The sequence below is a fragment of the Aythya marila genome (genome assembly GCF_965140915.1).
Source record: "Aythya marila genome assembly, chromosome: 2".
In the NCBI taxonomy this organism is placed as follows: domain Eukaryota; kingdom Metazoa; phylum Chordata; class Aves; order Anseriformes; family Anatidae; genus Aythya; species Aythya marila.
The window spans coordinates 26,385,777-26,401,099 of NC_139043.1; the positions used below are offsets into that span (position 1 = coordinate 26,385,777).

General features: G+C 41.9%; 1 protein-coding gene across 4 annotated transcripts in view; it reads left to right on the plus strand.

The window, feature by feature from the left end:
- The window catches only part of DYNC1I1 (dynein cytoplasmic 1 intermediate chain 1), a 188,759-nt gene that overhangs the window by 106,432 nt on the left and 67,004 nt on the right, over positions 1-15,323 (plus strand). For all 4 annotated transcript variants that reach the window (XM_082755280.1, XM_082755283.1, XM_082755282.1 and 1 more), the window contains 3 exons: positions 2,113-2,275; positions 3,455-3,554; positions 8,582-8,707. In XM_082755280.1, the coding sequence (XP_082611406.1) occupies positions 2,113-2,275; positions 3,455-3,554; positions 8,582-8,707 (389 nt within the window). The remainder of the gene's footprint in view (positions 1-2,112; positions 2,276-3,454; positions 3,555-8,581; positions 8,708-15,323) is intronic.

A 15,323-nucleotide genomic window follows, 5' to 3' on the forward strand; every position in this document is an offset into this window, starting at 1 on the left:
GCTTCTGTCTAAAGCACTTAGAGTCAAATTGTGCTCCCACCTTGGTAATGGTTGCTCTGCTACTCAGGGGGACCATGCAGGGGGACAGAGATTTTCTCTGGATATGTGGAGCTCCACGGGGCCCCCTAACCTGGTGGCAGGAGGCAGAGGGCCACAGCCACAGGAGATCGTCAGAGGCTAAAGTTTCTAACTTCCAAGCTGCTTTGTCTCCCGAGGGCCAAATTGCTCCTCCACCTTTCGCATTTTTCCTGCCCTCTCTATTTAGACTGGATGAAGTGCAGAGATTTTGTCTATTAGAGCAAAAGCTTTGACCAGGTTAGGCAAACCTAAACGTGGTGATAACAGCCTCTCCCGACCACAGGGAGTGCTCTAAAAGCAAATACCCTGAAAACTGGGGGAGCTGAGTACTGCAGAACTGCTTTACTGTGCCAGTGCTCCTGCCTGTAGTTGCTCCTTTGAATTTCTCCCTACCCCTGGAGCTGGCAGGGGAGTCATAGCCAGTTCCTGCCTCTTCAGGCAGCTGTCAGCACAAAAACCTAGCATGAGCTACGGGGAAATGGGATGGCAAGCAAGGGCTACATCTCTCCAACACCTGAAGGTAGCTGTGCAGCACAGCAACTGGGAAATAATTTTGAAGTGCAGCTCTGAGCTGTGTCACTCCGCATTTAATTAAACGTTAAGATACAGCAGGGCTTGGAGTTAAACTTTAATGTATGCTGGGTGTTCTCTGAGGCACAGTGCTGAATTATCTTTTTTGGCTGCTGGTATTTTAACCCAGTATGGCCTAGGGAGACTGCAAGGTCACTTGCAAAAGCAAACACCTCAAATCTGTAGTGCGAGGCCAAATGCGGGAGACCTTTGGTCACCAGTTAAACTCTAAGTACAAGCCTCTGTAATTTTGCAATAAATCTGTCTGTTTATTGAGTGATGTTTGTGTACCTAATTATGAATTTGGAACAGTGTTCCCTGTTAGCATAATTCCTATGATGCCAGCAGAGCTCTTCGGGCTGGAAATGTGACACAGCTGTAAGGCTGGTTTGGTGTAACTGCAGAGATACTCATGGCATTTTTTGAAATACACATGCTTCTGAAATACAGCTAAAATGATTGCTTAAAATCACAGGTAGGCAAAGGCATAATTGATACACAGATTTGCCACCTTATCGGTATGACCCTGCTAGTGTAATTGAGAGCAGTTTTACAGTGTAGAGCAGCATCCCAACTTACCTTCCCACAGTTGCTCACATTTTAATTGTAATTTACCACCAAGTCATAAAACTGATGGAGAGGTGAAACTGGTGCATCCTGATTTTTTTCAGACGAAGGGTTTTACTGGCAATACCCCTTTGGAATTTCACACCTACATCTCCATGTATGTGGAAAGGAGCAACTTCATCCTGCTGGCTGCACAGGGACATGAGCTTCCCCAGCCCGCAGCCTGAGGCAGCTCCCACCCCTCCGGGGCAGCTCTGCCCAAGCTCTCACTCTTAAGATTGCTTTGCAAGGAATAAATCCGCCTGAAATAAAATGGGGTTTGGTCACTCGCTTTAGATTTTGCTGCCTCGGAGAATATCTTCAGTTATTTACTTCAGTGCCTTACAAAAGCTCTAAAGCGAGGACAAAATTTATCAGTGACACCAAGAAGAAATAGGAAGAAGTGAAGGGAGAGATTATGAGAGCCCTTTTAATACAAAGAAGTGCAGTATAAATTGAGAAGATTATTTTATCTTTGGCTCCTCTGACAGGTCCCCCGTTACATAAGTGTTCTGCTTTTTCAAGTTAGGTATTGCCTAAACGTCAGGCAGAGATTTCCTGAAATAGGAACGCTGCGTTTATTTAATCTGGGGCTTTAAGTATTTTCCATTTCAGAATAATAAATATGTGAGATATAGGATCTCTTCTGCGTAAAGTCTACATTCTGGGAACATACAGGAGTATGTTCAAACATACTGAAAAAAAATCTTAGTCATGATTTTAAGAGTAAAGCTTTAATTTTTGTCTTGACAGTACTACAGCAAGCTTTCCTGTCTAAAGAAACTCCCTGAAGATGTTGATTCACTTGGAAAGGAGTAAAATGTCATACTCTTTAACTACATCTTTTTGTTTTCCAAGCTCCTCCCAGAGAACTGACAGAAGAAGAAAAACAGCAAGTTCTCCATTCAGAAGAATTCCTGATATTTTTTGACCGGACAATACGTGTAATTGAGCGAGCTTTGGCTGAAGATTCAGACATATTCTTTGACTACAGTGGCAGAGATGTAGAAGAGAAAGATGGGTCAGTTTGGGGTTTTGTTTGCTTTTGTAAAATAAGCTTATTAAAAAAAAAAAAAAAATCCAATGCCAAGAAACCTTACTTTTGAAACTAAACTAAACATTTTAATAGCTAAGAAAAGGGTAAAACCTCTCCTTGAAGTCCTGGGTCACTTTGTCAGCCTAAATTATTTTGTAAAATAGCTTTGTGCTTTATCACTGTGTTGTGGTGCTTTTTTTTTTTTTTTCTTTAAAATGTTACTCAGATGGTTTAACTTTTTGTTTCTTTTTTTTTTTTTTTTGGATGAAACTTCAAATTCTGAAGAAAAATATGAATAATTGAAACACAGAAATATGTGTGTACACATGGATATGTATATGTGCACGTGTACATTCCAGCAGTATACATCTGTGTACTTAGATTATGGCATTTTTACAAAAGCAAATTACTGTTGTTTATATCATACTGCTGCACCAGGTCTGTAATGGATCCCGCTATGGGATGCACTGTGTGGATGGAAACGATGATGTCCCAAAGTGTCTGCAATCCAAACACATAAGACTGGAGGTGACAGGTTGCAGATTGTGCAGTTTATAGGGGGTACAAGAAGCAAACCTTGTTAGCACAAGAGGAAGTATTTAGGTTTCAACAGCTTTGTATCCATTGAAGCCTCGTGGCAAATCAGGAGCTGTGTTGTGTGTTAAAGTTACTGCATGTTAACCCTGTGACCAGCTAAACGCATCCCTGCAGCAGCATTGCACCAGCACTGAGCTTCAGCAGGTTCTAGTGGTGCCAGAAAACGTTTGCCATCTCCATGGCCAGGAGGAGATGCTCTAACTTCATGATTTCAGCAGTCAAAAATAAGAGAATTTTGGTTATAGCTTAGATGTGAAGATTCAGAAAAGGGGGTGCTGAATGCCAGGTCCTGAGAGACAAAGGCGGCAGGGGTGGCCCAGGGTGGCCCAGAAGAGCCAGCCAAAAAAAGAGGCAGAAAAGCAGCAGAAATTAAGAAATCTGTTTTTGTGAAATACTTGTAAATCTGTTCCATAGTGTAATGTCGCTACTCCCTGCAAGGCTGTCAGTGAAAGCAATTAAATGAAGGTGGCAGACTTCTCCAGAAGTTAGTCAGAAACTTTTGCATTGATTTTCACAGCATTTGAACCCTGCTTCCTCAAAAAAGTGTCACTTTGTTTGGATTCACAGAGATGTTCAAGCAGGAGCCAACCTTTCCTTTAATCGTCAGTTCTATGATGAGCATTGGTCGAAGCATCGTGTCGTCACCTGTATGGATTGGTCTCTTCAGGTAAGATGTGAAGCTGGGAGATATGTTTCTATATAGCTTCCAACTTCTCCCTAAAAAAAATATGGCCAGGATAATTTTGCCACTCGTTCTGCAGAGTATAATGTTATTTGTTAGCTAACAGCAGGGCACTGAGTGAGCAAATGCATGTTTCTCCATAACAAAGAGTAGGGGGCAGTAATGAAGTTGTCATTTTTGTATATGCTACTTGGTCTTCAAAATCAGGACTTTAAAAGTTAACAAACCTAACAAGACTAAGGAACTCTCCTTTTTTCTTCCTCCCTCCACTCCTTCAGCACATGGAATTCCTTTTAGGGCAAAAGTTTTAAAATTAAACCAATTAAAATAATTAGGTAAGTAATAATAATAATATACATAATAATATATAAAAATAAAAATAAGGAGGAATATATGTTAATATACTAAATATATTTTAATATACTAAATATATATTTTAAATATATATTTAGTATATTATAAAAATATATATATTAAATATATATATATTAAATATATATTTTAATATACTAAAACCCCAAATATGAACAACTGAACAACTTTGACAGTTGTTCAGTCCATGACCAACTTGAAAAGGCTGAAAAAACATCTTTCTAAAAATGTTGGGTCCTCTCTCCAAGCTGTGGGAGACAAGACTGCAGCTGCCCAGGCAGCACGCTACAGTAATGTGCCTGGAAGGTTTCCAGGTTCTGTGCGCTGCAAAGCACTGTCATACTGCAAACTAGGACTAGAGAGCTGCTTAAGCTTCCCAAAGCCAGCACAGCCACATCAGCAGGGCACAGAGATCAGGTTAATTAGTTACTCCACTGGAGAGCTGGTGTTAGTACACACACATCTCCACAGGTCATAGTTTGACCGAATGTCAAATTCATTTGGTCGCAGTTTCTCTCCAGCTGCTGTCATCCTCTCTGCATCATCCCTGTCGGCCTGTTCCTAGGTGCCAGCCTGGAGCATAGCAGATAGTTTCCTTGGGGAGGAACCCAGGGAGCTCCAGGATCCTTAGCATAGAGCTAAGGGCAAGCTTTGCTTAGCCTAATTGTGGAAGAAGTTGCTCTTTCTGCACCCTGTTAGATATGCCTGGGGACAAGGAGGGTGTTTAAGGCCACATATGAGCTGAGTAGCACAGTGATTCTTCATCTGTCACTCTCTCCTTCCCTGTAAAATGGCAGCTGGGCTCCTTCCATCATCCCGGGAGCTTCTCAGGGTTGGTGGCAGTGGACCGTCTGAAGGAGGTGGCAGGACAGGAGCGTAAGCATTGCTGGTGTGCTGAGCAGGCCTCGCAGTCTGACTGTGGTTGTGTGCACAACAGCCAGCTGCAGACTCTTCAGAGTTTAGAGTCTGCTTGTGACATCCAGCTCACGCCCTGTGTGCGAAATGAACGATTTACCCTTTTGGTTTCATACAAAATATCAGCTTAACAACAGGTATGCGCTGATGTGATGTGGGTGGCCTTTAAGCACATATGGATTTCCACAGAAATCAAATCTAAGCCTGAGGAAACACTTATCTTAGGTTGTTCACTTGTTCAGGGGCTGGAAATTACATGGAATTCTTATCTGATATTTTCCTAACAGGCAGCTCGTACTGTATTCCCAGGGCAGCAAGAAAAAAAGCCGCCTCAGAAGAGCACTGCCAAATGTAATTGCTCAGCCCCTGGGGCACACAGGCATGTTCTGCTTCCCACCTCTTTGTTCCCGGGTGGCCCCTCCTGCCTTCCCCTCCGTTAACTCCTCACACTCAGCTCCCCAGCACCCTACGGGGGCTTCTCCACCATGGGGGCTCCCGCACGCCGGGGGCTCCTCCGCACCACCCCGTGCCGGCCTGGGAGGAGGCACCACGACTTCTCCTGCCTGCTTCGAGGTGTGCAGTGGTATTTCACCTAACCACCAGCTCCTCTTCTCGCACACGCTGCAGGCCGCGGCCGTGTCCAGTTTGCCAAAGGACAGCTTGAATAATCATGGGAACGGCCGAGCACATTGCTCAATTTTCTGCGATACAACTGCTGCTGCAAAACACCCCGGAGGCGAATAGAAACTTAATCAAACAAGGGAGCTTGATGCATTGATTAAACAAGTTTTTCTGTTCCGAGTCACATGTAAAATATGGCCCCGAACATGTGGGATCATTCATACCATTAAAGCTGACCCACCAGCCCCTTGATTCGTTTGCAGAGCAAAGGGAAAATGGGCGAAATCCTTCATCAAGGATCTAAGGGAAAGGCCCAGCAGAGCGAGTGTAAACAGAGCGTGGGAACACCTTGCTTTGTCTGCAAGGAGGTAACTTAGCTTGCCTAAAGTCAGGAAAGCCGCAGCCGCGGGGTTATTGCCGTGTCCCTCTCGACTCGCAGGCAGCAGCCTTGACTGCTTTTTCACACAGCAGCATTCCCACGCCGCTCTCAGCTCTCAGTGGCAGGACAGACAGGCACCCAGCGAGGAGCAGAAAGCTCTAAGTGCAAGCTGATTGAGAAAAGCATCGAGGTTGTGTTGCCAGCATGGATTTGTGGTGCTGCACTTGGCTCTGTTTCTGTAAAGCAGAAAGCTTCTTAGTGCTGCTGCCCAGCTAGATATGACCCCACCGTCTGCGTGGAGTTGAAACTGCATTTCCAGTCCGATGCATAAACTGTGATTGCGAAACCTACCGGCAAGATTTGAGTCAGTGAATACCTGAACGTGCTCGGTAAACTCTCTAGAGGCATGAACAAGCCCCAGAATACCTGGAAAGTGGTGCTTCAGACCTGGTCACACAGCCTGGCTGGCTGCCGGTGGCAGGGCTTGTCACTTCTGCCTGCCAGGGTCACTGCTCCTTCGAAACCGTGGGCTCAGCTGCTGGCGCCGATGGTAGCTGACCTGCTTGGTAAAAATGAGATGCACTGGCACAAGCCTTCTGCACACGCTGTTTACTTGGACCGGGGCCAGGCTGGGATGAGAAAGTTCAAAGAAGGAACTAAGCTGACTGTTCTGAAGTGGTTGCAATCCCCGTCGTGGGAGAGAAGAGGGTGCCCAGATGGGGTGAGAGCAGTGGGGGGCAGGCTGGCAGGGAGGCATCTGGAGAGGTTTACCAGCAGGTGTGGGATTGAACCACTCTCAGGTCTCCCTCAGTTCTGGAGGAGGGCGAAGAGGTAGTTGGTCTGGCATATGCTCCAAATCCCATACAAGTTGTTTGGGTGCCCTTATGAGCTGTGCCACCAGACAGGGTCTGGTGGGATCTAGGTACCTCTCAGTCAGAGCCCCCTTTTTCTAAAAAGGGGAAGAGGCAGCTTTGGTGGCCACATGCTGTCACTGGTTCTCCCACCCACGGGTCTGGAACCTGGCTCAGGTCTTACAGGGAATGATGACTTTGAATAGAAAAATCATCGGCTCCGTGATGTATTATCCATGGAAGTGTACCCAAAGTGGGAAAGAAGAGCTGCTGATGGCAAAAATTACAGCTGCACGCATTATTTCATCCAAATGGATTTTGAGATCAGAGGGTGTCCAATCCCACTGATAATGATATAAAGGGGCTTTTGTAATATCTAAGATGCCTGGTGTGGACCAAATTCATAGCTCCCGGTAGCACCACTGGCAATTCCTTTGTCCTGCTTCCTCTACATCTACCAGCTGCGTGGTTCCCCTGTGAAGTGGGGAATGGTTTGGCAGGAATTTACCTGGGAAAGGCAGAGAAAATGATTTGCAGGCATCATTGTGAAATTTTGAGGGAAAGCATTCCTAGTTTACAAGAAGAGAGTGTGGGTCCTGTGAGCGTGGGCTGCTGGCTTATTGGCCTGCCAGATCCACGTGCTCTGCTCCAAATGTGCCATAAGGTCCACTGCTATGTGTGGATTATTTAGAGGGAAGGACAGAGGTTACCAGAGGTGCGGAGTGTCAGAAATACAGGGAACTGGGTGCTGTTGTACCAGCAGAAAGTAACTGTTTTGTTTGGGGGGGGGGGTAAAGTGTTATGTCTTTGCTGGTGGGAGCTGAAAAGGGGACTTGAAGTATACGAAAAGAGCCCAGAATATACTGCAGAAGTGCCCATTGTGCAGAAGGCTGTGAAGTGTGCATAATGTAAGCCCTTTCTGCCAAGTTTAAACATGATTTTGTCTTAGCAAATGTTTCAGCAGGATTAGGTTAGGCTGTGTGGAACAGAATCCCAGTGTAACTATCATCAAGTCAATGGTATTCTATGAGTGATACTTCAAACTTGCTGTTCTTTTACTAGTTTTGTTTGTGGTCTTTCAAAACAGCACAAGGTCATCAACAGAGCATGAAATACTGATGTTTCATATATGATATCATGTGTATATATATATGTATATATAAACAGCAAATACATATGTGTGGTGCATATCTGCTTATATACATCAGTAGATAATGGCTGTACAAGAAAATACGGATCTGATTTTGCAACAGTCTTACTAAGTCAGTGGAATTTGAGGTCACCCTGTGCTTTATCAGATGTCCTCAGCATCTTGCAAAATTGAGCTTCTGTGAGGAAAATGTTTTGTTTTGCTCAAGAAGAGCTTTTAAGTCTTTATGTATAAGTGAATTGGAGGAGTGCATAGTGAAATAAGAACAAATAGTTCTCAGGGATGCTGAAGAATTGTGAATTTCAGAATAAGAGCAAGCCAGTGCTGTACTCATACTGGTTTTGTTACCAAAATCAATTAAGACAATGGTTTGTCCCTGAAGAAATGCTTAAGCAAATTGCTCAAACCTTCAAATTTTTTCCTCTTAACCAAATTCCTTGCTTTGCTTTCCCTTTATGAATATCCTTTTAGTTGTCTTTTCTGAGAATTTATCTACAGAAAATAATGTTGCCTTTGTGGTATGTGAGAATAACTGCAAGGAACAGGGGCTTTAAGGACATCAGGGACCAGCAAAATAGAAAAACAAAATGTAGCTAAATCGTACGTATTATAATTAAAACCAGATATTCCATATGTAGTGTGAGATTATTTCTTTCTCATTTGATTTTGCACAGCTTCATCATCCAGCTTATTTCATTCTCTTTTCCTTTTTTTTTTTTCCTAGTACCCTGAGTTGATGGTTGCATCTTATAACAATAATGAAGATGCTCCACATGAGCCTGATGGGGTAGCCTTGGTATGGAACATGAAGTTCAAGAAAACCACACCAGAATATGTTTTCCATTGTCAGGTAAGACGGAGGAAGCCATTAATTTCATGCTAGACAAAACAGAGTTTACTACATGGCGCATCTGCCCACTGTTTATACAAAGAGGTTGAAGTTAAAAATAAGCATTTTTGGAAAAAGTACAAGTGGCAGTCCAGTGTTTTTAGAAGGCATCCAGCTCTCTTTAACAATGCTGCAAGCCTGTCAGGGACTGCGTGCCGTTCTTTGTCTATTTAAAACAGTCCCTAAGAGATTTAGTTTATAAAACCCTTGCACTTATGAAGTAACTGTGGTGTACCACTTCCTCATCCAGGCAGCAACATATGCTTTCCCACCCACGTTAGCTTCCTCGCATCCTCTGTACTCCAAGCTGCCTACTGTTGCCTTGGCTCTGCTCAATATCATGTTTTGCCTGTAAAATTCCTAAGCACAATGTGCATTTCTGGGCATGCGTCTTACAGCTTGATGGAAACTGTCTCAATTACAAGGATTACTCCACCAATTCCTGTTTGACTGTCCTGTAGGTTAGCAAACCAGTATTTCCCTTCACTCAGTGGTACTTTATGACCATGCTGTTTTGAAAGTCTGTAAACAATTGAAAAATAGTTGGATGTTTTATTTTCTTAGGTCTTTTTAATTCTCTTTTGCCACTGCTTTTCTGTGTGAAGTGGCACAACCTGATATTGACAGAAATGTTCTGCTCATTGGCTCTATCTCCATCAAGCTATCCAAATGGTGGAGCAGGGCTTGGGCCAAATTTCCAGCCTCTTTATTAATATCCTTCTGTGGTAATTAAATACAGGACAGTGGCATTCAAAACACCATATGGAAAAGTTTCAGCAAGTAAAACTTAACAATCAGAGATTAGTAAAATGCAGATTATACTGCGGTAAAAATTGCTTCTCTTGGAAGGATATGTATTACCTGGCTAATTGTGTAAGCTAAGTGTCATTTTACATTCAAGGACCAAACATCTTTTTGAACTAAGTTTATGTTTGGACTTGGGTACATTATCAGATGTAACATAGTGGGAGGGAGTTGCTGGAATTGAAGTTACTGCTTCAACCCGATTAAGTAACCTTTAATTCTGGGCATGTTTTTCTAATTTGCTATACTGAAAAACAACTTCACAAGGAGTCTAGGCCTGCATAGCAAATATGCCATACAGATTTATATACATATATATGTGTGTGTGTGTGTGTGTGTGTAATACCTTTGAAATGAGAACTTGCATTTTTCTGGATATCATATTCAACAGACTGATGTGTTCTTTCAGACTGCTTAAGATCTTAGCTCAGATCCCATCCTAGAAATTCTTCTAGGATGTATATGCAGCTTACTGTTTTAAACAAAATATTTAGGCGAAGAGATCGCCCATTGCTGTTTTGGAAGAATAATCCTTGAACTAGATTGATTTTGCAAGTTAATAACCAGATTCAGGGTAGCCCTACTGCCTACACAAAGGGGAGATTGACTACAAACATAACAATGTGTTCTGTTAATTAAAAATTCTATCTAGTTTTAAAAGCTGGTGCACTTAAACAAGGGAAGGTATGGCTCACTAAATTGAACTGAGATACTGAGACAAGCCGTACTCTCTATTAGAAAAGCACACGTAGGGCAAAGTGATGGGTAGAGGTTTGCATTTGTCGGGCTTCTGTGTAATTCCTCTATTAAGTTGCGTGTCCTGAATTTTAGCATGAGAACCATAAAGCATATGAATTTTGAGACACATGTGGCACTGTGCTTTCTACACATGTAGCACACATGGCACCATGCATCCTGGACTAATCATATTTCAGTGTAATGAAATCAGTTCTTGTGTTCATGGGAAATATTTCTTTTCTTGGTCAAACTCTCCTTAGCTAATTTGCTTTATGAGTTCATTAGGAGCTGGAACCATGTTTGAATTACCATTTTCAGGCTTCTGACGTGGAATATCTTCTGCATCTCCGTATGGATGGGATTACCTGCATGAGATTAAATGGGGAAGCAAAATGCATTGAGTGTTGGTCTCTTGAACAAAGGCTTTGTGCTAACTGACTCGGATGGAAAATGAGAAAAAAATATCTTAGCCCAAAGTTATTCAGTTATTCTGTTAGTTAGTGGAAACCAACTGTATCATTAGTTAGCCCCATGTCATTTATATTACTATTTTGCAAGAGAAACATTCCATCGATTCAGTCATTTCTCTAGGTCTTCTGTGAGACATGCCCGATTTTTCTTTAGCAATACATGACTTTTTAACAGTGCAGCCCAGCAGCTGTGATGAACATGCACATTATTGTTACAGCTAGGTTGCACAGGTATGACAAACACACATTACGTTTAGCACATTTTCACAATAGATCTCTGGTTTCTTTTCCAAAGAGTTTCCATAAAAATGTGGTCTGAATAAACACTATGTGAATGTGACTAATCTTTGCCCTTCAGTTCTTGGGCTCAGAGTGAGATACAAACAAGTAGAAAGTCATTTCAGATGTGACATGTTGAGGAACTTCACCCCTTCTGTGAAGCCAAATCAATAAAAAGGTTTATGAAGCCATTTCTCAAAAAGGTCTAAGAAATTCTACCACACGAGTTCTGGTAACATCAATAGGAAAAGATATGTGAAACACCTCTGGACAGTTAAAGAGTTGAGTGAACTTCAGCAGATAGAAATTTAGGTAATATTACTTCCTTGTGCACATTTAGTAAATTCTTGAATCTAGGAACCATAATGTTCTTTCTGTTTCCTGGGATATTACAAAGATTTAAACAAGTTGATTACCAAGGAGTGTCTTAATTTTCTTTAACTCTTCCTGACTTACTGTAGTGTTACATAGGATTATTGAAAATGTCATAATCAGACCAACAGACAGGTTTTTCTAGTGCCTTCACTGAAAGATGCTAGAACCTACAGGCTTCTACTGAAGCTATCCATCAGCCATGGCAGGCAATGATACAAAAATCTATTGACTATGATATTTTTTTTCCTAACTCTAGTCAGCAAAATGATTGATTTCAGTCCTTAAATGTGAGGGATGATGTATTCTCTAAATGTTTATCTTAGCTGTTGTCAATAATGATGTTACTGTTACAAAATTCTTGCCCAATTTGAAGTCATATCGGGCTCATTAATGCTGCGTAGGTGTTAGTAAATTTTGTAGTGCTACAATATGCTGTGCCACAAATACTGGCTTTAATTCTAGTTAGTATGTATTAAGGGAAAAAATTACTATCAGCCAACTGGACTTGTTTATCTTACTCATTAATTCATGTGAATTGTCATATGATCTATCAAATCCTTTCTAAACAAAACAGTCCTATTGGTTTCTACTCTTTCATCTTGTGGAATATTTCCTTTCTTCTTCTACTTCTACTCATTTTATTTTTGCCCTTCTTCAGCTTTTTATATTTCTACTTTACCCAGTGATGTGCTGCCAGTATTTTAGCTGGGAGTCCCACAGATTTTTTCCTCTATAGCTCATCATACATCTCTTTACCACAGGGTTAGAAATGGGAAAGCAAGGAAGAGTGCGGGATTGGGCAATTTGTTCATTTGTTTTCCTATGCAAGCAAAAAAATGTTGTCTCGGAAGCATAATCAAAGTAGAAGGGTGATATCATTTGCCAAAGGAATGGATGCTCGATGCTTTCCCTAGGTAGCAAGGAATAAACTGAGCATGTCATTAATGCTGCAGAGTGCAGATTGGGAATTTCCTTGTAGGGAAAAGTCAGGGATGTCCTCTTCCCGCACGCTGGAGCATCACAACCTCTTGCTGTAATGCAGTGCATTCCAAAAGCAAAAACCAACCCTTTCAGAAGCACTTTATGAAACCCTGTGGATGAGTCATGCCTGGTTGGGTTGGTTTGGCAGTATCCAGAGAGGCAATGAATTCCAGCAAAGACATGGAAATCACATTGACTCTCCCTCCGTTTGGTGGGGGAATTTTAAGCAGTAGTTCACACTGCTTCTCTCAGCTACTGTTGGTCTGCGTTTAGATGAGGGTGACGAAAATAGTATGGCAGGGTTATTGATGATATGACTCAACATGTGCTCAATCCTATATCGATTTATGCAATGCACGAGGCTGGCCTGGGGTGTGATTGTTCCTGTACTACCGGTTGATAGAAGAACTTACTCTCTTAGTAAGTGCTTACATGTCCCTTTTGTGTTTTTTCCCTAGAAATAAAATAAAATAAAAATTTACGTTACCCATTGATTATGGGGATTATTTGTAGTACAGTGCTCCTTGTTTATGTGCTACCGGTCATCTCCTCCCATGATGTTGCTCCAATTTCCTGGGAGGCTGATCTAAGCCAAACTTTCTAAGCCAAACTATCCTAAAATATCTAAAAGTTTGCATCAACATCTCTGGTGGAGTGAGGCAAATGAGAACTCCAGCTGTCTTTGCCCTAAAAAGCTAGCTGAAGTTTGAGCTATTATACTCTCCCTCTTGGCAGGGCCTATAAGCGTGGGTACAGTGCTGCTGTTATACCAGATTTGCTAGCTTTTGGATTAGAGCTGGTCTGCAGGGATGAAAGACAAAAGAGAAAGAAATAATCAGTGGTTCTAGGGGACTGTAAGGTATTACAAACCATTTCCTTTCTTCTGGAGCTGAAGAGGGGTTATTAAAGTTGGCTGAGGTATCTGGACCTCAGCTTCAAACATCCATCATTTCGTAGAAGGAGGGGTAGAGCAATGCAGCTGAAGACATTTGTGTCATGCAAATAAACCAATTTGAATCTTACTTTTTCATGTGGAGGACTCTGCATTCTGTTTGGAAAGGTTAATGAGCCCTGCTTTCTTACAACCACTGTGATGCTGGAAGCGACAAGAAAAAGAATAAAAGACTACATCATTTTGATTTATTTTATATTATTTCCTGATATATTAATTTCCTCCTTCTCAGCTATGTCTTTTGCAAATGTCTCTAAAGTGCAGTGAGAAGTACAAAGCTGACACTTAGAAGTAACTCCATTCAGCGTATTTTTGAGGAAGGAGAGCATATGTGAAGTAGCTTTCATTTAAGGAAGCAGTAACCATTTAAGAGCTCTCTCAAGGAGTCAGATCGACTTTTAGCATAATCACAAAAAGATTTCAGCAGTATATCACTTTTAATAGCTGCAGCTATTTCTGTCCTTTTCCTAAAACGCCATGCAGTCAGATTTACTTGGTTGGTTCCATCTCATTACTAAACTGTCAGGGCTTTTTTTTTTTTTTTTTTTTGCGGTATATGGGACTTGTGTTTTCTATTTTAATTTCAAGAAAAGCTGTCCATGCTTGGAAAATATTGGTGGATTGGGTACAGAAATCAGCCACTCAACCGCACCACAAAATGTTTCATTCTCCCCTGGCTTTTTTGTAGTGGCTTCTATACACTGTCATTAAGTTATGTGTTTGACCACTCTTCATTGCTTATGCTGGTGTGGTCTTTCCCTTTTCAACTGAATGGATGGAGTCAGAAATGTGTATCTTAGAATTAGATGCACTGAGGTAAGTGAAGGGCTGTATTTAGTGGCTGATATTGGCCAGAGTTGCCTTTTTTTTTCCTGATTTGGTTCCTTTGTTGTTGTCTGCTCTTTCAAAATCAACATAAATTCCTTCAGATGTGCTTTTTGCTCCAGCAGCCTGCCTCCTAAAGGTGCTGAGTGCCCAAATCCACGAGGCTCGTGTGTGGAGCAGGCTGAGGTAACAGCATGTATGACTAATATCCTCCTTCTCCTCCAGCCCTTGAGTTTCCTTCTCTGTGGAGGCCAAGCCAGAGGTCAGTCCCTCCGCAACTCTAAAATTATGAAAGTATTACAACAAATATAATTGTTAAGGGGGTATGCTTGGAATATTTAAAACCTAAGGATTTTTGGTGATAATTATATTGGTGTTTTTCCACAAAGATTTACTCAGTTTGTTCCTGCTACCTACGTTTCATGTGGGATTTAGATGCCTTTGGAAAGATGCTACTTTGGAAAAGGCTTTTTCATCAACAAACGTTTACAGAGTGGGTTTGATGAATTATCACTGAAACTTGGTACACAGTAGGAGAACAAGAATCAATGGAAGAAAAGAGGTTCAGATTGTGTGTAAGCTAAAACTCTTTCCCCATGAGGACAGTCAAGCACTGAAGCAGGTAGTCCAGAGGTTGTGCAGCCTCCACTGTTGTCTCTTCAAGACTGGATGAAGCCCAGAGCAACTTGGTCTGATCTCACAGCTGACCCTGCTTTGTGCAGGATGTTGGACTAGAGATCTCCTGAGATTTTTTTAAGCCGAATTATCCTGTGAGCCTATGATCCTAAATGTGAAGTGCAATCTGCCTGGTTTTGTAGCAGTTCTCTGGTAAGTGGACCTCTGAATGTCTGCCTGTGAAGATGCTGGGACACCTCTCATACTGGTAGTGCTCCAGGGCCCAGGGATCCAAATTTGGTGGAGAATTTCTGTAATACATACCAAAAAGAGTTGAAAATGGAATCAAGCTTCTTCATAGATATAGAAGGGTTGTTTTGTTTTGTTTTGTTTTGTTTTTGTTTTCCATTTCATTTCCTGCTGTGTACTGTTGGTAGGATGACTTTTGTAGAGCTCTTATCTACCTGTTCTGCAAAACACATCGTTGCTCTTACACTCGTGTCCACAGTCATCAGCACACTGTAATAATTCACGCAGA